This window comes from Hemitrygon akajei, chromosome 1 (genome assembly GCF_048418815.1).
Source record: "Hemitrygon akajei chromosome 1, sHemAka1.3, whole genome shotgun sequence".
NCBI classification, from domain to species: domain Eukaryota; kingdom Metazoa; phylum Chordata; class Chondrichthyes; order Myliobatiformes; family Dasyatidae; genus Hemitrygon; species Hemitrygon akajei.
Genome location: NC_133124.1, coordinates 50,423,634 through 50,445,654, shown reverse-complemented (window position 1 = coordinate 50,445,654; position 22,021 = coordinate 50,423,634). Strand labels below are relative to the sequence as shown.

General features: G+C 40.6%; 1 protein-coding gene and 1 long non-coding RNA gene across 4 annotated transcripts in view; one reads left to right on the top strand and one right to left on the bottom strand.

Moving 5' to 3' along the window:
* spidr (scaffold protein involved in DNA repair) overlaps positions 1–22,021 on the top strand; it is a 266,484-nt gene that overhangs the window by 57,758 nt on the left and 186,705 nt on the right. For all 3 annotated transcript variants that reach the window (XM_073042799.1, XM_073042789.1, XM_073042809.1), the window contains exon 7: positions 11,664–11,764. In XM_073042799.1, coding sequence (XP_072898900.1) covers positions 11,664–11,764 — 101 coding nt within the window. The remainder of the gene's footprint in view (positions 1–11,663; positions 11,765–22,021) is intronic.
* Positions 1–22,021, bottom strand: part of LOC140726447 (uncharacterized) — a 73,504-nt gene that overhangs the window by 1,195 nt on the left and 50,288 nt on the right. The window contains exon 2 of the long non-coding RNA XR_012098635.1: positions 15,037–15,234. This is a non-coding gene — a long non-coding RNA (uncharacterized lncRNA). The remainder of the gene's footprint in view (positions 1–15,036; positions 15,235–22,021) is intronic.

Below are 22,021 nucleotides of genomic sequence, written 5' to 3'. Positions count from 1 at the left end.
AAAAAATATGATATGCATCTAAATCACTATCTCAAAAAGCATTAATAATAGCTTTTAAAAAGTTCATCCACTATTCAATAAGATTGTGGCATATCTGGCCGTGGACTTCAGCTCCACCGACCTGCCTTTTCCCTATTACCCTTAATTCCCCTCCTATGCTAAAATATGTCCAACTGTGTGTTAAATATACTTAATGAGTTAGCCTGTACTGCTTCACTGAGAGGATAATTCCACAGATTCACCACTCTGTGGGAAAAGCAGTTCCTCCAATCCTTCCAATAGAGTTGCAACCAGAACTGCACTAAGTCCTCTAACATTGACATATTTTCTCTAATCTCTTCACCACAGGTGTAGCCTGTTCTACTAAAATTTTCATTGTTTGCAGTATATTGCTTTTGATTGTATTTCTTGTTTAATAATGCAAAAACTAAAGATTAATCAACTGCAAATTTTTTTCTCATGAAGCTTCCCTACAAATACTTTGTGGTAATGAAAGATTACAAGTGATTATGAGATCAAGAACTAGATTAAATATTCTTTATTATAAAGCTGTACAAAACAATGATTCATACTTTATTTAAAATATGTTTTCAATAATTACATCTCAGATTTTCCAAATCTTGAGATGCTCATAAATAAGTTTTTAAAGCACGAAAGGCATATGATCCACTTCCATTTAGAGGGATATGGGCATTGTGTAGGTGGAAGGGATTAGATAGTTAGGTATTTAAATGCTAGTTTAAAATTATTGGCAGAAGGCTTGATTCTGTGCTGTATAGTTCATTGCTGTATGTTCTGTTCCAAAAAAATTGCAATCTTTATCAATAATTTGGATAAATATACCGAGATGGTGATATAAAGCTGGCTGGCAGTATGAGTTGTGAAGAGAGTGCAGAGAGCTTTCAAGGTGATTGGAACTTATGAAGAGAATGAACGATGAGTTGACAGATGAAGTGTAAAGTCATTAATTATGTAGACAAATAAAGAAAAGCAGAGTAATTTTCAAATGGTGAGAAAGCAAACATGCAGGTTTAACAGGCAAAGTGGCAAATGGGCTGAATGACTTTCATTGTAAGAATTTGCACACAATTTGCAGCTATACAGGGCCTCACTGAGTTTGCAATTGGGATATTGTATACACCTGGCTTTCTTACGTAAGGGATGATATACTTGCAATAGTAGGATTGCAGTTGATTTCAGAGGAAGGAGGTATTGGCTGGGTGGGGGTAGGTTCTGTGTGGGGAGAATAGAGAGACAGGACATTTCCTCTCAAGTTTAGAAGAATGAAAGGTCATTTTCATTGAAAGATTCAAGGAAGGAGGCAGGAGGAAAAGCAACGGTAGGAAGCTTATAAAGGTCCTGAGAGGCAGGAGGCAAAGCAGCAATGAGAAGCTGAAAAAAGAGCCCTTCTGCTTGGCTCATAAAACTTTTGAGAAATCCATTCACATTAGCCAACAGAAGTAGGCTGTAAATGAACAGCCATTGTGAGAGTGGGCTGGTGTCTGGGTAGTAAGTTAAAAGACTCGTATGGCTTCAGTGAGCATGGCTCAGATAAGGTTAGTTGTATTTTCTTTTTAGCCCTGGAGAATACAGATGGCACTTAGGACATGAAGACTTCAATATCCATGAGGACTTCACCTGTGGGAAGTGTGTCCTGCTGCAGCTTCTGACTGACTATGTGAAGGAGCTGGATATATGGAGTTGAGGTTAAACCCAGGATCATCTGAGGTGCTGAGAGTGTCATAGATCTCAGTTTTAGTGAGGTGGTCACACAGAGGCTATGGGCAGAAAGTTGTTGGGTGACCACGAGCAAAGGAAAAGGGAGTAGTCAGATAGTGCAAGACTCCTCTTTGGCCAGTCCTCTCGAAAACAAGTATACCATTTTGGATACTATTGGTGGTGACAGTCCAGGAGAAGGCAGCAGTTGCTCGTTCAGTGGCACCAGGACTGGTTCTGAGGCACAGTGGGAAATAGTTGAAGGCAGGACGAACTATAATGATAGGGGACTCGATACTTACGAGGGCGGATAGGATCTGTGATCTCAAAATAATGTTGTGTTGCATCCCTGGTGCAGGATTCAGGATGTCACAGAACATTCTCAAGGGGGAAGATGAGCACCCAGAAAGTCATTTGCACATTGGCACGAATGACCTTGGCAGAGAAAGGGATGAGGTCCTCTAGAGTGAATATAGGAAGCTTGGGAAGAAGTTATAAAATAGTACTTCGAGGGTAATAATCTCAGGGTTGCTTCCAGTATCACATGCAATTGGGGGTAAGAATAGGAGGATATATCAAATGAATATGTGGCTGAAAAATTAGTGTAGGGACTGGATTTCGGTTCTGGTACCATTGCAATGTCTTCTGAAGCACAGGTGACCTGTTCAAGAGGGTTGTGTTCCACCTGAACTGAAGGAGGACCAATATACTGGCAGACAGATTTGTTTGTGCTACAAGGATGAGTTTAAATAAGATTGGCAAGGAGATGGGATCCCAAATGTCAATGAGACAAATGAGCGGAGGGGATTTTTTCTTTCCTAATAAAGGGCTTAGATGGGATGGGATTTGTTAGGTGCTTTCAGGAAAGTTTCCTTGGGCATTATTTAGAGGCTTGACTAAGGTGAGGATAAAACTGACCTACTCTTGAGAGATAGGCAGGGAAAATGAATGAGGTGACAGTTGGGGAGCACATTTGGACCAGTGACCATAGTTCTATGAGTTTTAAAATAGTTATGAAAAAGGACAGAATTGGTTTCCCGCTCAAGTTCTAAACTGTGGCAAGATGAATGTTGATGTTATGAAGCAGAACCTTGCAAGGGTTGACTGGAGTAGGTTGTTTTTTGACAAGAGGACTATAGGCAAGTTGGAGGCTTTTAGAAGTGAGATAGTGAGAGTTCAAGGCCTACATGCTCCTGTTAGACTGAAGAACAATCCTAGTAGGAGTGTGTAACCCTGGATGACAAAGGGATGTTGAGCCCTGGACCAGATAAAAGAAGGAGACATGGGTCAGGTACAGGTAGCTGGGATCAAGTGAATCCCTGAAGGAGTATAATGGACACAGAACTCTACCGAAGAAGGATATTAGGAGAGCAACAAGAGGACATGAGATAACTTTGTTAAAGAAGATTAAGGAAAATCCAGAGATCTTGAAAGTATCTTAAAGTTAAGGGACAAAGAGTAACTAGAGAGGGAATTGCATCATCGTTTGCTATCGTTGCTGATAGACTGGAAATAGTGTGTTTATTTAAGGAGGGTTCCAAAGAAAAGCCTGTGAGCTCTTGGTTAGGACATCTTAACATCAGTAGTAAGTTACAAGGGATGTGATATACACCCCACTTGGAAGTTTTCTTGTTTTATTGTTTTGCAACATTGAATCACAGTGGATTTAATTTAGCTTTTTTGACACTGATCAACAGAAAAATACTATTTCTTGCCAAAGTGAAAACAGATCTTTACAAAGTGATCTAAGTTAATTACACATATAAACCACAAAATAATTGATTGCATAAATATTCACCCCCTTTAATATGACACACCAAATCGTCACTGGTCCAGCCAGTTGATCTTAGAAGTCACATAATTAGTTAAACGGAGATCACCTCCACATCTCCAAATGGAGAGTCAAGGTGTTTCAATTAATTGTAGTAAAAATACATCCGTGTCAGCAAGATCCAACTGCTGTTGAGTCAGTATCCTGACAAAATCTACAGCATGAAGACAAAAGAACACTCCAAGCAACTCCGCAAAAAAGATATTGAAAAGCACAAGTCAGGAGATGGATACAAGAAAATTTCCAAGTTACTGAATATCCCTTGGAGTTACAGTTAAGTCAATCATCAAGAAATGGAAAGAACATGACACAGCTGTAAATCTGCCTAGACGAGGTCATCCTCAAAAACTGAGTGAATGTGCAAGGGAGGCCATCAAGACAATTCTGGAGGTTTATGACAACACTCTCCACAGCTGCTCGTGGCAGCAAATTCCACAGATTTACCATTGTCTGACTAAAGTAATTTCTCCGCATCTCTGTTCTAAGTGGACGTCCTTCAATCCTGAAGTCATGCCCTCTTGCCCTGGACTGCCCGACCTTGGGAAATAACTTTGCCATATCTAATCTGTTCAGGTCTTTTAACATTGGAATGTTTCTATGAGATCCCCCCTCATTCTCCTGAACTCCAGGGAATACGGCCCAAGAGTTGCCACCCATTTCAACTCTTGCTTCACATTCCCATTCGGATATGTCCATACATGGCCTCCTCTACTGCCATGATGAGGCCAAACTCAGGCTGGAGGAGCAACACCTCATATACCGTCTAGGTAGTCTCCAGCCCCTTGGCATGAACACAAATTCTCTGACTTCCGGTAATTCCCTCCCTTTCCCTTTCCCCATCCCAGTTTCACTCTGCCTCCTCTTCCAGCTGCCTGTCACCTCGCTCATGCTTCTGCCTTCTTCTACTACCCATAGTGCTTTCCCCTTACATTCCTGCTTCCCCTCTCCCACCCCTTGATCTTTCCTCTGATTGGTTTTTCACCTGGCACCTACCAGCTTTCTCCTTCCCACCCCCTCCACCTTCTTTATAGGGCCCTTGCCCCCTCCCTCTTCAGTCCTGACGAAAAAGTCTCGGACCGAAACGTTGACTGCTCGTTTCCACGGATGCTGCCCGACCTGCTGAGTTCCCCCAGCTTGTTTGTATGTGTTGATTTGTCCACAGCATCTGCAGTGTACTTTGTGTTTAGGCCTTTAGTAATGTCCTACATGTTACACTGCTCTGGAAAGTTAGATTGTATGGAATCCATGGAGAGCTGGCTAATTGGATTGATGGTAGAAAACAGAGGATGATGATGATAGGTTACTTGGTGGAGGGGGTAAAGTGGACTTTGAAGAAGGTTATCAATAATTACACGGGAATCTTGATCAGCTGAACAATTGCGCTGAGGAATATCAAATGGAGTTGAATTTGGTTAAGTGTGAGGTTTTGCATTTTTGAAAGTCATATCCAGGTCAGACTTTCATAGGGAATGGTAGTGCTCTGGGGATTGTTCGAGTACTAGTGCATGGTTCACTGAAAGTGGAGTCTCAGGTTGTCAGGGTTGTGAAAAGGGCTTTTGGCCCACTGGGCTTTGTAAGTCAGGACATTATAAAAGTTGGGAGATTGTACTGGTGAGGCCACACTGAAGTATTGATCAATAATTGATTTAAGATAGCACTACATTGATGCTGCTGGATAAGGTTCCTCTTTTCTCCCGAAGTGCATTCATAATTCTTGAAAACAGATACAGAAGGAAGATGCTACCAATCTAATCCCAACTTTCAGCACTGAAACAGTAGTCCTGCAAATCGCAGCGCTTCAAATAGACATAAACGCATTCATTAAATGTTGTAAGATTTTCCGCCTTTATCATGTTTTTGTAATAATAAATTCCAGACAGTTGCTTTCCCACTCTTGATGATTTATTTACCCTCTTGGATCCACTGCATTACAGATTTCTTGAAATTAGTCCATTTTGATGTTCAATTCCCTTAGCTGAGGGAAATTAGTCTTCATATTTACTTGATCTGTGCTTCTCCTAAATATACTGTATGTATCTCATTTAAGTTATCTGCTAGTCACCTCCATTCCAAACAAAACAACCACAGCCAATGCTCATACTTAAGATTTTCTTGTCCTGCCAACATCATGCTATATCTTCTCTGCACTCCTCAGTGCAATCACATCTGTCCTATGTTTTGCTGAGCATAACTTGTGCTTTGGTCAAAAAAGCATTGCATATAATTCTTACATAATATGTTCCTTTATTTTAAAAAAAGAGTAGAAATGTTGAAACATTGAACCAGTTGGGAAGCATCAGTGAAAAGAGAAACCAGTTACTATTTTGAGTGAAGGGCCCTTCCTTAATTTCCAGAGGTTGAAAGATGAGCAGGGCAAATAGTCAGTAGTTGAAACATTTGCGACCTTGTGAAAGATGGTGGATAGTCGTCTGAGATGGAGACAGAGATATCCAGGAAAGGAAGTGATGGACCACATGAATGATATCAGGATGGAAATTGGCAGCAAAAGTGATGGAATTTTTGAGTCCTATTTGGATGAAGTATGAGGCAGTAGTGCAATTATCAATATATTGAAGAAAGAGTTGGGGAAGTGATTCCAAATAAATCTGGAACAAAGGCTTGTTCAATGTCCACTTCCTATTGTCTGGTACTTTAATTCTCAATCCCATTCCTTTTCTGACCTGATGTCATCAGCCTTCTCCAAAGCTGTGCTAACGGCCAACATAGAGGAAAACATTTTATCTACTATCTAGCTACTTTGCAACCTTCTAAAGTTCAAAGCAAATTTATTATCAAAGTACTTATATATCACCCATATAAAAAGCCTGAGATTCATTTTGTTGTCAGCATACTCAATAAATCCACAGCAGTATAATAACCAGAATAGAATCAATGAAAGACTACTCCAACTTGGGTATGCAAAAGACAACAAACTGAAATTACAAAAAGAAAAGAATAATAATGAGTAATAAATATTAAAAACATGAGCTAATGGGTCCTTGAAAGTGAGTCTATAGGTTGTGAGAACATTTCAATGAAGAGGCAAGTGAAGATGAAGTTATCCACTCTGGTTCAAGAATCTGATGTTTGAGGGGTAGTAACTGTTCCTGAACCTGGTGGTGAGAATCCTGAGACTCTTGTACCCTCTTCCTGATAGCAGCAGTGAGAGGAGAGCATGTCCTGGTTGGGGATGGACCCTGATAAGGGATGTTTCCATGCCATGCTGTGATGTAGCCTGTCAATATATTCTCTACTACATATCTATAAAGGTTTCTCAAAGTTTTAGATGTCATGCTGAATCTTCACAAACTCCTAAGGAAGTAGAGGTGCTGCCTTACTTGCTTTGTAATTGTACTTACGTACTGGGTCCAGGACAGGTCCTCTGAAATAATAACACCAAAGAATTTACCCGTGTAATTGTGTATCTGCATTTTAGTGCATGTATCATTTTAAGCTGCAGCAATTTCTTCCAGTGCTTTTACGGTTCCAAACTAGAACAAATCAACTGAATGATTAAAAAGGGTAAGATTTTGGATCATTTGCAATGAAATAATTGTCGCCTGAAAGACAGACTTGTGCAATCTCCTTCATAATTCACATTTTTAAACAATAAAAGCAAATTTAATTATGTGGTCTGGGCAAGATATGTTTATGGGCAGCTAAAGAAACAATGTCTAGACATCTGTCCATGCCAAATTGGGTAGGATGTGACTGAAAGAGGAGGTCAGGGGTTATTGGAAGATATTAAGAGGGCAAGCAATAGCCAGCAAAGCTTGACAGAGACACAAGAGACTGCAGATGTTGTATTCTGGAACAATAAAAAAACTGCTGGAGGAACTCAGCTAGTCAGACAGCATGCACAAATTCCTTCAGCATTTTGTTTATTGACTCAGCAGTGCTTTATATGTTTAATTAAATATTTTCTTGTAATCCCATCTTATTCATAATGGCTTGTGTTTTCTTTTGGATTATAAATAATAGCTGCAGGAGAAATGGGTTTTCTTGACCTAATTTTGGACTGGAAAGCCAAAGGGACTTTGCTGCAAATGCATGTGTGTTGCATTTCTGACTTACATTGAATGCAGGCTTCTTGCTGGCTATAATTATGATATAGGCAGTTGCTTAGGTGCTGTGGAATGGAAATGGTGCCTTGATGTTCTTACGCTATAGTTCAGCATGTCCACATTTGATTGAATATGTGTGAGGGAAAGATCCTTGTGAATGTTTCATTTTATTCTCCTCTAACTGGGACATATTTGGGTACGAACAGACTAATCTTGACTGAATTAAAAAGGAACTGTATGGTCTGTCTGATCTTGGCTTAATTGCAAGAACAATAAGGTAGTAAGAGAGAAAAAAACTCTTGACATCTCCCAACTATACTTTCCCATAACTTGCTCTGACTTCACATATTTTAACCACTGAAGTTCTATCTTAGTTTCTATTTCAGTATGTGATTTATGTATCCAGCCAAGAATAATTAGTGTGCAGGTCACTGACCAGGAATAAAATGCATGAGATTACTGTTTTTGAAAGTATGTATGATTTAGAAATAATTAGTTGATTTAACTTCATGTTTAATTGTTTATGCACGTGCAGTTTTCTGTGGAGTTGTATCTGTATTCAGGCTTGTTCACTCTGATCAAATGTGGGTTGTATTTTTAGAGACTGCTTGTCATAGAATCTCTGATAGTCTTGTGTCTCATTGCAGCATTTGTGTGTACCATCAGTTATTACTTGTTATTATTTCAATATTGTTCTGTTTGTAACATTTTAATATCTCTATCTCCAGCATTATTTCTCTATAATCATTTAGGTTATAAACTCTTAATCTCATGCTAAGTTATCTGGTTTTCCAATATCTTGTAATATCTTAGCTGTTTAAGCATTATCAATTGATAAATATATTAGGTCAAAATCTTTTCATCAGATTTAGAAAAAATGGCAACGTAATGGAGAGGAGATGCTGGAGGGAACAAAGAAGAATATCTGTGATTGGGTGTAGACCAAAGTTATAAAGATAATAATAACTTTAAAAATAGCAGTTAGATACCGAAAGGCAACACGCAAGCAGTGAAAATAACAAAGATAAAAGGGTTGTGACTTTCAATTAAATTCAGATTCAGTTTATTGTCGTTTAGAAACCACAAATGCAATGCAGTTAAAAAATGAGACAAAGTTCCTCCAGAATGATATCACAAAAGCATATGACAAAACAGACTACACTAGAAAATCCACATAACGTTTGGCAATCCCCGGTCCAGAGTCCGGAAAGACTGCTGTGTATTAATATCGCGCTATCGTCTTAGCGTGTTTCCCGGAAAGGAGCTCCAAATCCACCAGACAAACAAGACCAAAAACTAAAGCTACAAGACCTGCACAAAACCACATAGTTCCAACAGTGCAAACAATAGCATAATTGATTAAAAAAAAAGACTATGGGCACAGTAAAAATAGTTCAAAGATGTTAAAAGACTATAAGTTCAAAAGAAATCACCACACAGTTTCCACAAGTCCCCAGGGTCCCGACAGACTCGCCATCCCACGCCGGCAGCAGAAGGGAGTACCCCCGCTATGGACTTCCACGGCCCCGCCCGACTCAGCCTCGCAGACACAGCACACAACGAAATCCATCGAAACCAGTCTCACAGACGCAGCACACACCGAAAGCAACCTGACCGCAGCGGACTCCGAGTCCGTTGAACCTCCAAGCCGACGACCATCCCCTCCGGCACAGCTTCTCCGAGCACCATCCTCTGCTGAGCGTATTAAGACGGCCTCGCCAACGGTCATCAGCAACGCGACCCCGATAACTAGGGGCCTGTTCTTCCCAGCAGAGTCCCGGACCTCACAGCAGCAGCAGCAACGAAGAAGGTCTTCCTGGAGATTTCCTGATGTTCCTCCGTGCTCCCACGTCCATTTTCAATTGATTATTATTGTGCACGGCACCCCAGTTCACAAATAACACATAATCAGCTCCGGAGTGGCCGCTGCAAGCTGCTTCGTGCCGCCATCTTGGAATCTATGTTAAGGTTTAAGGGCTGCAACATGTGCTGTTAGAAGATGGGGTGCTGCTCCTCAAATTTATGTTGGACATCTTTATAGCAATATTGAAGGCCAAAGGCAGCATAATTTGGTAGTATGTTGAAGAATTGACCTGGTGGGCAACTGAAGCTCAGAGTTGCTCTTGCAGACTGAGCAAAAGTGCTCTGCAAAATGGACTCTCAGTTTGCTTTTGCTTTCCCCGATTTCAGGGACCCCACATTGTGACCACCAGATGTGATGCAATAAGTTAAAAGAAGTGCAAGTAATTGCTACTTCTCCAGAAGTAGTGTTTAGGTTCCTGGATGGTGGGAAGGGAAGAGGTAAAAGGGCAAATGTTTCAGCATGGCTGAATGGCAGCTTGCCATCAGGATGGAAGTGGTTGGTGTACATGAAGAGTAAATTGAAATTCCAGAGGCAAAGCTTTGTTCCAAATGCTTAAATAAGATGATATGAGAGAGGATGTACCTCGTGGTGACATTCCATCGAACATAGTGGAAATTATGGAAATTGTTAGGGCTACAGGTTGAGATGACAAGAAAAGGAAGAGAACAATCAGACATAGATCATGTGAAATTGGGAGCATTGTAGAAATTAGCAACAAAGGAATTGAAAGCAACACGAATTCAATCATCATTGCACCAGCAGAAGAGTTGGTGGGGGGGGGGGGTCACTGAATAGTACTGAATTGACAATGACTGAAATAATAGAGATCCTCTCCCATGCATATGTGGGAGATGGCAAATGTGCATTTTTACACTCTACCTTCCCATTATCCAAAGACTCAGAAGTACTTACAGGTGAATCAGCAATTCACTTTCACTTTTTCCAGTTTAATGTTTCATATTTGATGCTCATATTGTGATCTTTTCATTGTTTGGGTGGCAGCTTTGAAACCCACCTCTGTTCAATCCGCAAGGCTGACCTTGGGCTTCAGTCACCTGTCACTTTAATTGTCTTTCCTACTCCCCTTTGACATCTCACCTACCTTTGGCCTTCTACTTTACAAGTAGATATAGGAGCTGTCAGAATCAAATATGTTTGTAAAATTTCATTATTATACTGATGACACAACAGTGGCGGGGCTCGTCATCAACAATGATGAGATGGCCTACAGAAAAGAGGTGGAAAAGCTCGAGACTTGGTGTAAGGCAAGTAACCTCTTCATTAATGTCAACAAGACAAAGAAGATGGTTATCAACTTCAGTAAAACTCACACAACTCATACCCACTTTTACAATGCTGGTGGAGCAGTAGAAACTGCAAGCAGTTACAAACTCCTGGGAGAGCATATCTTACACAATCTCTCACTGCCTCAGCACACATCCTACACAGTCAAGAAAGCTCACCAATGCCTCTCCTTTCTGAGGAGGGTGAAGAGAACTGGACTTGCACATCTCTACTTGCGTCATTCTACAGGCGCACAGAAGAGAACGTCCTAACATGCTGCATCACTGCTTGATATGGAAACTGCACTGCAGCGGGCAGGGAAGCTCTACAACGGGTAGTCAAAACTGCCCAATGTTTCACTGGCACCAGTTTACCGACCATCAAGGATATATATACAGAAAGATGCTGAAAAAGAGTCAGTAACATCATGAAGGATCCTACACACCCTGCTCATGGACTGTTTGTCCCACTCCCGTCAGGGAGGAAGCTACGTCCGCCAGAACCACCAGACTCAAAAACAGTTAATTTCCTCGAGCAGTAAGGTTGATCAACACCTCCGCCCATTAACTTCATCACTACTTTATTCTTTCCCGTCAGTCACCTTACGTACAGCCTGGTATCACTTTATGGACATAGAATCAATCAATGTATATAAGCTATCTTATGTATTTATATTGTTTTTTAAATTATTATTTGTTCTTTATCTTTAGTATTTTTGTGTGCCACATTGGATCCAGAGTAACAGTTATTTTGTTCTCTTTACTCTTGTTTTCAGGAGATTAAAAATTTTTGAATATTTTCATTGTTCTGTGAAATCAATTTAAAATAGTGGATTTTGACATTGTCTTATGCACAGAGTTTCTTTTAGGATAAATCTAACTTGAAATTATTTCATCTTCTTCAGGGGAGGACTAACAGAAAGGTTAAACAGACTACTGTGCAGAGAGAGGTCTGCCATCAATTTTTGGAGGCATCAGTCTTTAACTGATTACAGACTTCAAAGAGGTATGTCTGTTTACCAAAGAGCGTTCTATCGGAATTTACATTTTCAGCCACGTATCTTATGCTTCCTGAGGTTTGTGTTACTTTTGAAAAGTCTCCTTGCTTGTGTGTGTTCTATGTATATTTATAAACTGGTTTGTGACTTTGTATGTCATCTGGATAGGTACAGGACTTCTGGTGCTGAATCAGAATGCTTTTCTGGGCAAGAACCTAACAAAACGTTTACAGAACAATGTATCTGTATTGTAACTTGTTTTCTATTGCAATAATGAAGTTGGACATTAAATATACAATGGCTTTTGCAGCAGAGAGCAGTTATAATTGTCTCAAGTTGTATTGTTATTTATAGGATTTTTAGTGAACAGATGTTTATTACATTTCTCAATTAACTTTGTTTGAAAAGCATGTTGTAGTAATGCCAATGCACTTTTTGGAGCAATTCAAGATGGAGAAAAACTTCTTGGAGCAATTATAATTACAGGTTCAGTCGGTATAATGCCGAGACAGTCATCATCTGGGCAAATTGCACTGTGAAACAGACATCAACTTTGGGATTTCAGCAGATGTCTATTTTAATGCAGTCTTGAAGCTGCCATCAATGATTCATCAATGCTGTGTTGGTTGTGTTATGCAATCTTCATAGTGATTATGAGAAACAAACAAAATATTTAAACTGTCAGGTAGTTATGTGTTTTTATTACTATAAATAAATTTCCAATATTCCTTTTTGTTTCATGATATATCAGGTAGTTTTTAGTGGTATACTAATTCAGCATCTCAGGTAGATGGAGCTCATCAGCCTGGGAAGGCAGTCCATCTGAGAGACGGAAAACTCTGATTTCAAACCTCCGCTGACTTGCGGCCATACCCACTCACGGGAAAGGCTTCGGGAGTAAACCCTGAGGACATATCCGGAGCTGGAGTCCCTAAGACAGTCCGACATTGCTTTCAACCTCGCTGTGGCAACTCCTATGACGACACTGGTGCCAAGCTGTATTGGCCCTTGCCCTTCCCTTGGCCAACATCAGTGGCATGGAGAGGGGAGACTTGCTGCTTGGGCAACTGCCAGTCTCCCATACAAACTTGCCCAGGCCTGCGCCCTGGAGAGGAGACTGAAGCAAGACTTTCCAGGCGCAGATCCATGGTCTCGTGAGACTAACGGATGCCATCACTAATTCAGCAGAGGAAAAAAAAATGCACACCAGGCTTAATCTCTGGAAAGGGAAAGTTAATGTTTCAGATCTGGGATCCTATCTCTGAAGTCGACATCAGAATTGGGTTTATTATCACTGACATACGTATGTCGTGTAATTTACTGTTTTGTTGTAGCGCTACTATGCAAGACATAAATTTGCTGCTGGTGGTGTGGTGGCATCAAACCATAAGACAGAAGCAGAATTAGGCCTTTTGACCCATCGAGTCTGCTCTGCCATTCCATCATGGCTGATCCTTTATTTCTCCTCCTCAACCCCATTTTCCGGCCTTCTCCCCATAATCTTTGATGCCATGTCCAATCAAGAACCTATCAATCTCTGCCTTAAATACACCCAACGACCTGGCCTCCACAGCTGCCTGTGGCAACAAATTCCACAAATTCACCACCCTCTGGCTAAAGAAATTTCTCCACATCTCTGTTTTGAATGGATGCCCTGCTGTCCTGAGGCTGTACCCTCTTGTCCTAGACTCTCCCACCATGGGAAACATCCTTTCCACAACTACTCTGTCTAGTCCTTTCAACATTCGAAAAGTTTCAATGAGATCCCCTCTCATCCTTCTAAATTCCAGCAAGTACAGACCCAGAGCCATCAAAAATGTTCCTGGTATGATAACCCTTTCATTCCTGAAATCATCCTTGTGAACCTCCTCTGGACCATCTCCAATAACAGCACATCTCTTTGAAGATGAGGAGCTCAAAACTGTACACAGTACTCAAGGTGAGGCCTGACCAGTGCCTTATAAGGCCTCAGCATCACATCCCTGCTCTTGTATTCTCTTCCACACCACTGACTCAAACTGCAAGTTAACGTTTAGAGTGTTCTGCACAAGGACTCCCAAGTCCCTTTGCATTTCAGAATTTTGGATTTTCTCCCCATTTAGAAAATAGTCTGCACATTTATTTCTACTACCAAAGTGCATGACCGTGCATTTTCCAACATTATATTTCACTTGCCACTTTCTAGCCCAATCTCCTAATCTAAGTCCTTCTGCATCCTACCTGTTTCCTCCGCGCTACCTGCCCCTCGAACAATCTTTGTATCATCTGCAAAATTGGCAATAAAGACATCTAGTCCATCACCTAAATCATTTATATGCAGCATAAAAAGAAGTGGTCCCAACACCGACCCCTGCGTAACACCACTAGTCACTAGCAGCCAACCAGACAAAGATCCTTTTATTCCCATTCGCTTCCTCCTTCCAATCAGCCAATGCTCTAACCATGTTATTACCTTTCCTGTAATACCACGGGCTCTAAGCTTGGTAAGCAGTCTCAAGTGTGGCACCTTGTCAAAGGCCTTCTGAAAGTCCAAGTATACAACATCCACTGCATCCCCTTTATCTATCCTATTTGTAATCTCCTCAGAGAATTCCAACAGGTTCGTCAGGCAGGATTTTCTCTGAAGAAAATCATGCTGACTTTGTCCTATCTTGCTCTGTGCCACCAAGTACTCCATCACCTTGTCCTTAACAGTTGACTCTAACATCTTCCTAACCACTGAGGTCAGGCCTATTGCTCAAAAATTTCTTTTCTGCTGCCTTCCTCTTCACTTAAAGAGTGGAATAACATTTGCAATTTCCAGTCCTCTGGCACCATGCCAGAATGCAATGATTTTTGAAAGATCATTGCTAATGCCACCACAATCTCTAAAGCTACCTTTTTCAGAAGTTAGCACCCCCCCCCCCCCCCCCCGTGACTTAGATACTTTTAGGTCTTTCAGCTTTTTGAGCACCTTCTCCCTTGTAATAGTAACTGCACCCACTTCTCTTCCTTCACACACTACAACATTGGCACACTGCTAGTGTCTTCCACTGTGAAGAATAATGGAAATACTCATTTAGTTCATCTGCTATCTCCTTGTCCCCCGTTATTACTTCTCCTGCCTCATTTTCTAGCAGTCCATATCCACTCTTGTATTTCTTTCATTTTGTTTACTTACTTGAAAAAGCTATTACAATCCAATTTGATATTATTTTGCTAGCTAGCTTTCATATTTCATCTATTTCCGTCCAATGATTCTTGTAGTTGCTCTCTGCAGGTTTTTAAAAACTTCCCAAACCTTTATTTTCCCAGCAGTGGGCTTGGAGGCGGATGGTCCTGACTTTGAGTCTGAATGGGTCCAAACCTGGTCAGCAGCAGTATTGGCATGAATGAAAGGCCTGGCATTTCCATTTCCATTCCATTTCTTGCCATGAAAACCCAATGGACATCTAGGCTATCTATAGGGTCACCATGAGTCGATGGGAACTCAACGGCGCTGAAAAACAACAGAAGACAAATGGGTTCATGTTCATAAATCTGATGGTGGAGGGAAAGATTTTGTTCTTAAAACATTGAGTCTGGGCTTTTAGGCTCTGAACTGATGCAAAGAGGGCATGTCACAGATGTAGAGGATCTTTAGTGATGGATGCTGTCCTGTTGAAGATGTCCTTGATGGTGAGGAAAGTTATGCCCATGATGGAACTAGCTGAGTCTACAACATTCTGCAGCCTCTTGCAATCCTGTGCGTTAGAGGCTCTATACTAGGCAATAATAACATACCAAATCTCCTCAAACTCCTAATTAAGTAGCGCCACGGGTGTACCTTGTTTGTGATTGTGACAACACACTACCAGCCGATCTATCTTACTCAGATGCCATGCTGGACTTTGAATTCAGCTGATCTGCCTGGCTTGCTGAGTAATTCCAGCATTTTCTGTCTTGATTTCAGACTTTCAGCAGCTTCAGCTTGTTTATTTTTCTAATAAAATAAACTACCGGTAATCTACTTAGCTTTGCAAAATTAAGTAAAAGACAATGCAGTGAAGAAATGATTGATGCTTATCAGTTTTCTATTGGTATCTCATGAACGGTATATGAAGTTATGAGAAGAGAACAAATAATGTGTTGAAAGAAGCAAAAAATATCTGAAGCTTGCAACATGAAAGTTTTGGTGGCAACACACAGTTTAACATAGCAAAGTGGTTCAATATTCTAGTGCAATTTTCTGTTCTCCCCGACTCCTAGATTCTGATAAACTGTTTATTTAGATGAATAAACTTGCATCTTGTCAACTGATGGACTTGCTGTGCAACTTAGAAATTTGTGAGAGTTTGCTAAAACTTCCACTTGGTCAGAAGAGGTTGAAATATATAATCTTCTATTTAAAAACTAAGCTAACACAAAAAATTGAGTCAGAATTTGAATTTTCATATTTTAGTCCCACTCCAGGGTTTCAAAGCATAATGTGGACTGATCAGTAAATGCAGTTTCGAGGATAAGTTGCTTTTTTCAGTCATCATGCTTTTCTGCAGAGGTACTAAAACAAGACTACATCATTTCAAGTAAACATGGTGTGGCAATAGCTACTCCCAATATCCTAGCTTACATTCATCTTTGAAGCAACAGCAAAATCTAGTTGGCTGGAGTATGCATCGTCACTGAGGAACAGCAGAAATAGGGTTAAGGTTTCTTTTTGTAGAAGTATCTGCTACCAGGGGTCACTGGTAAGATGGGAGATTGCCTATTTCTCACCATAACAGATGAGAACACAAATGGTCATGACTGTCAAAAATGCTTGGCTATTGAAGAGGGTGCACCTTGCTGAATGAGCTTTTCATCAGAGTCTAAAGTCATCAGAACGGCTCTAACTGATGTCGAGTGCTTGGGAGAAAGGGGTGTGTACTTACATAAATCAGATTAGAAAAACTGTTAGATTACAATTGGTTTATTTAAGAAGATCTGCGAAGTAGAAAATAAAATCTGAGCAGAGCTGGGTCATTTTTTTGTTAACAAAATTAAAGGAGTTCTTGGATCATCAACTTTCCTTTATGGATTTAGTTACTGGTGAGAATGCTGATAAGGCAACAGCAATAAAAGCTGCAAAGTAAACAAATGCATCATTTTGCAGTGCCAGCAATCACCAGTTGGAGTTCAATTCCCGCTGCTCCCTGTAAGTTTTTCCCTTCTCCCCGCAACTGCATGGGTTTCGTTTGGGTGATCTGTTTTCCTTCATTTCCAAAGATGTATGTTTGGACTTAGTGAGTTTTGGGCATGGCAACACCTAGGGCTGCCCAGCACAATCATTGATCACTTGATTTGACACAAAAGACTTGGTTTGATGTACATGTGACAAATAAAACTAATAATTTTTAAGCATTACTTCTCACATGATTTTTGTGGAAAAATGTTGGACGGTGGTCAGTTGTTTCTACCCCCCCAGGAATAGTGAAAAATTGGAGAAGACATCACAGTTACCCCACAGCAGTTCTTTGTAATGACTAAATTATATCAGAATGTGGTTGACTGGAATGGTGCAAACTTCATCATTTTAATCCATACTGAAATTTTGCTGACCATTGAGAAAGACTGGCATCCTCAGATCAAAAATTATTGGATACAGCCCAGTCTATCCTGGGTAAAACCTCCCCACCATTGAGCACATCTACCTGGAACACTGTCACAGGAAAGCAGTATCTAGCATCAAGGACCCCCACCATCGAGACCATGTTCTCTTCTCACTGTTGCATTACTGAACTGTTCCCACAATCTATAGACTCACTTTCAGGGACATTTCATCAATATTTATTCCTTATTGATTGATTGACTTGTTATTTCTCTTTTTTCCTTTTTGTATTTGCATAGTTTGCTGCCTTTTGCACATTGATTGTTGGGTATGGTCTTTTCATTCTATTGTGTTTTTGTATTTACTGTGAAAGCCTGCAAAAATGAATTTTGGGGTTGTATATGGTGATATGTTTTTTGATAATAAAACAACTTGAACTTTGAATTGCTCTGAGCAAGTATTCTCTCATACATTGTAGATTTATAGGAAGAGGCAAAGAATGTCATTTTAAGAATGCAAAATGAAACTTGCATCAAAAGTTACGCTAATATCATTGTAACATTCGGTCCTTCTGCCAATTTAAGTTAGAATTTAATTGTGATATTTGGGGAAAGAGAATCCAAAAATCAATTCAACTTTGATGATTTGAACTGTTTGCAAAAGTGAGAAAATAGTGAATGTTTATTCTGTATGAATGTTTCTCTGTTTAAAAAAAAACATGTTTTACATTATTTTAAATGTGCAACAAATTGTATGTTCTTAAATGATCTCTTATTGCTTCCTTACGTTGCATATCCATGCAAGGGAAAAGAATCCAGATTTCATTTAACATGTTGAATTGAGGAGGACAAAGTTCTTTCCATTTATCAGCAAAAGTCTGGTGAACTTGTTGACTGATAGTTTGCAGCATTCCATAGTAATGTGTTCCAGTATAGTTTGTATTTTTCCATTTACAGAACAACATGTAACTTGCCAGCACATTCTCATCAGGTCTTGACTTGCTTTGTATCCATTTAACTTTATAGAACCTTGTACCATTGGGACTAAGTATCAAAGATCCAAAGATAAACTATGTTGATTTTATTTTTAAACTTCTTATAATATGTACAGCTTATAAATATTAATAAATATTAACTTTCTCTCTCATTCTTCCCCAGCCACAACAGCCATTACATTTACCTCCTGTACAAAATGATGTAGTTTGTGACATCAAAGGGAGTGTAGATCCTGCAGTCTGGAGCTGTAAACATTATCCTGGAGGCACACAGAGGGTTGAGCAGCATTTCATGGAGGTGGGAGAGTGAGTGAGGAATTGATAATATTTTGGGTTGAAACAGTGCATGAGGAGATGGCCAGTGAAAATAGAAGAGGACAAGTAATGAGGCAGAATCTGGAGGTGACTGGTAGACCATTCATGGGCGAAAGATGCTGGGAAGATCAAGATGGGTCTTGGTAGGTTGGAGTTGGGAGACAAGAGTCAGGTGGATGATAGAAGGAGGAAAACAAAATAAAAGAGTATGATGGAACTAGAAGGAGAGTGTGGAGGGTGATGGTGGAGACAGCTACTGGAGAGCAAAAAGTTGGAACACAAAGACAACCAGTCCCGGAGACTGATAAATAAGGAAGATGATAATGGGTAATACCAGGCCTTCTATTCTATTATATCTAAAATATCCTCCTTTCTCAGAAAACATAACTGCCTTTCCACTGTAATTAATGGAGCCATCTGCCCTCTGTTCTCTTAATGGCTTTCATTGACCTAACATCAGGTAACAGGGATAGTCCTCACCTTCCACCCAACCAGCCTCTGCATCGAGCATGTCATCCTTCATCATTTCTACTAGCTGAAACAAGATCTCACCACTAGCCATATCTTCTCCTCTCCCACTGCATCCTGCCTTCTGTGGGAACTCCTCTGCAGGAACACCTTGTTCTATTCATCTGGAACACTTGGTCTGCTCATCCCTCCTCTAGCACCCCCTCCTGACTTTTTGCACTTCCTCCTGCAACTGCAGGAGGTGCAAAACTTATTCCTACACCAACTGCTCATCAACTATTTAGGGTTCTAAGCAACTCTTTAAGGGAGGTAAAGATTCATTTCCATCTCCTCCATCATCATCTACTACATTTGCTGCTCCTGATGTGACCTCTTGTACATCGTCAAGGTCAAGTGACACCATAAGACAAAGGGGCAGCATTTGGCCATTCGCCCATTGAGTCTACTCTGCCATTCATTCATGTCTGATTCAAAGTTCAAACTAAATTTATTGTTGAAGTACGTATATATCTCCAAATACAACTCCGAGACTCTTTATCTTGCAGGTATTCATAGTAAGTACAAGAAAACACAACGGAATCATTGAAAGACCACATCCAACAAGATGGACAAATAATGTGGAAAAGACATCAAAATGTGCAAATACAAAAATAAATAATAAATGAATTGGCAATAAATATTTCGAACATGAGATAAAGAATTATTGAATGTGAGTCCATAAGTTGTGGGAATGGTTCAGTGATCGGGCGAGTGACATTATCCTCTCTGGATCAGGAGTCTGATGGTTGAAGGATAATTACTGTCTAGAACCTGCAGGTATGGGTCTTGAGGCCCCTTTCTGATGGCAACAGTGAGAAGAGAGCATTGCCTGGTGAGGGTCCAGATGTGCTCAATGGTGGGGAGAGCTTTAACTGATGGACTGGGCCATATCCACTACTTTTTGCAGGATTTTCGGATCGTGGGCATTGCTGTTTCCATGCCAGCCTGTGATGTAATCAATTAATACACTCTCCAGCACACATTTATAGACTTTTGTCAAAGTTTTAGATAATAAACTGAATCTTCGTAAACTTCTATGAAAGTACAGGCACTGCCTTGCTTTCTGAGTAATGACACTTATGTGCTGGAAACAGGGCAGATCCTCTGAAACCTGCTGACTCTCTCCACCTCTTATCCCCCCCCCCACCCCCCCAATTAGGACTGCTTCATGGACTTCTGGCTTCCTCCTCCTAAAGTCAATAAGCAGCTGCTTGGTCTTGCTGACAATGAGTGATTGAGAAGTAGTTGTGGCACCGCTCAGCCATTTTTTCAATCTTCCTCCTATATGATGATTCATCATCATCTTTGATTTGGCTTCTCATTATCCTGCCTTCTCCCCGTGTGTGTGCACCCTTAACTCCTGGTGGAGTTGTCAGGGGGCTGTCATGACAAGCTTTTTGCACCAATCTTTTTTTGGTGATTGCTCATCATACAGTGTGTCTTGGGCAACAGAAACCTAGCAGAGCCCATCCCTCTCCGGGTTTTTGTAGTTGGTTGGATTCGAACTCGGAGCCTTCGTTCCGAAGTCCGGCGCTGATGCCACTATGTCACCAGCCGTCCTTCTCCCCATAAACCTCACTAATCAATAACTTAGCAACCTCTGCTCTAAATATGCCTACTGACTTGGCCTCTATAGCTGTCTGTGGCAATGAATTCCACAGATTCAGCACCTTCTGCTTAAAGAATTGTGCCCAGTCAATGAATGGGAGCACAAGAGGAAAAGGCGACTACACACAGGTCCACGATTGAAGATTAAAAAAGCAGTGCTCCATGGCAGTTTTTGGAGTTTGAAGTGCACCCAATTAGTGAACAGCATTCATTAGCAAGGTCAAATAAGAGGGTCATGCAAATTAGCAGGGTCATGTCATGCAGCTATTGTGTGAGTGGGCCAGTGTTACAGTGGCTTTGGCTTATCAGGCTTGGTATTTGCATTTCCCTTCTTACACCAACTCAACCTGCAAGTTAACCTTAAGGGAATTCTGCACGAGGATTGCCAAGTTCCTTTTTACCTTTCATTTACAAATTTTCTCCCCATTTAGAAAATAGTCTGTGCCTTTATTCTTTCTCCCACAGTGCATGATCATACACTTCCCTGTACTATATTCCATCTGTCACATCTTTGCCCATTCTCCTAATCTGTCTAAGTCCTTCTGCAGACTCCCTACTTCTTTAATGCTTCCTGCCCTCCATCTGTCTTCATATCATCCACAGACTTGGCCACAAAGCCATCAATTCCATTATCTGAGGCATAGACATATAATCTGAAAGAAAGTTGTCCCAACCACTATGAAATACCATTAGTCACCAGCAGCCAATTAGAAAAGACCCCTTTATTCCCACTCTTTACCTTTTGCTAGTCAGCCAATCTTCTATCCACGCTAGTAATACCACGGGCTCTTATCTTGTTTCACAGCCTCATGTATGGCATCTTGTCAAAAGCTGTTTGAAAATCCAAGTAAACAATATCCTCTGGCTCACCTTTGTCTATCTTGCCTGTAATTTCCTCAGATTTTTCAGGCAAGACGTCCCCTTAAGGAAACCCATGCTGGTTTCAGCCTATTTTATTATGTACCTCCAAGTACCCGAAACCCCATCCTTAATCATGGACTGTAGTATTTTTCTAACCACTAAAATCTGGCTAACTAGTTCCTGGCCTATAGGCTAACTGGCCTATTAGTTCCTTTTTGCCTCTCTTTTCTAAAGAGTGGGGTGAAGACCAAGTTACAAGAAAAATAAGGTTGTGATAGTAGGTGATTTTAGCTTTCCCTAGTAGGTGATTGTGACTCCCATACTGAAAATGTCTGGATGGGGTAGAGTTTCTCAAATGTATTCAGAAAGGTTTCCTTAATCAATAAATAGCATTTCCAACTAGCGAGTGTGATACTGGCTCTCTTATTAAGGTAC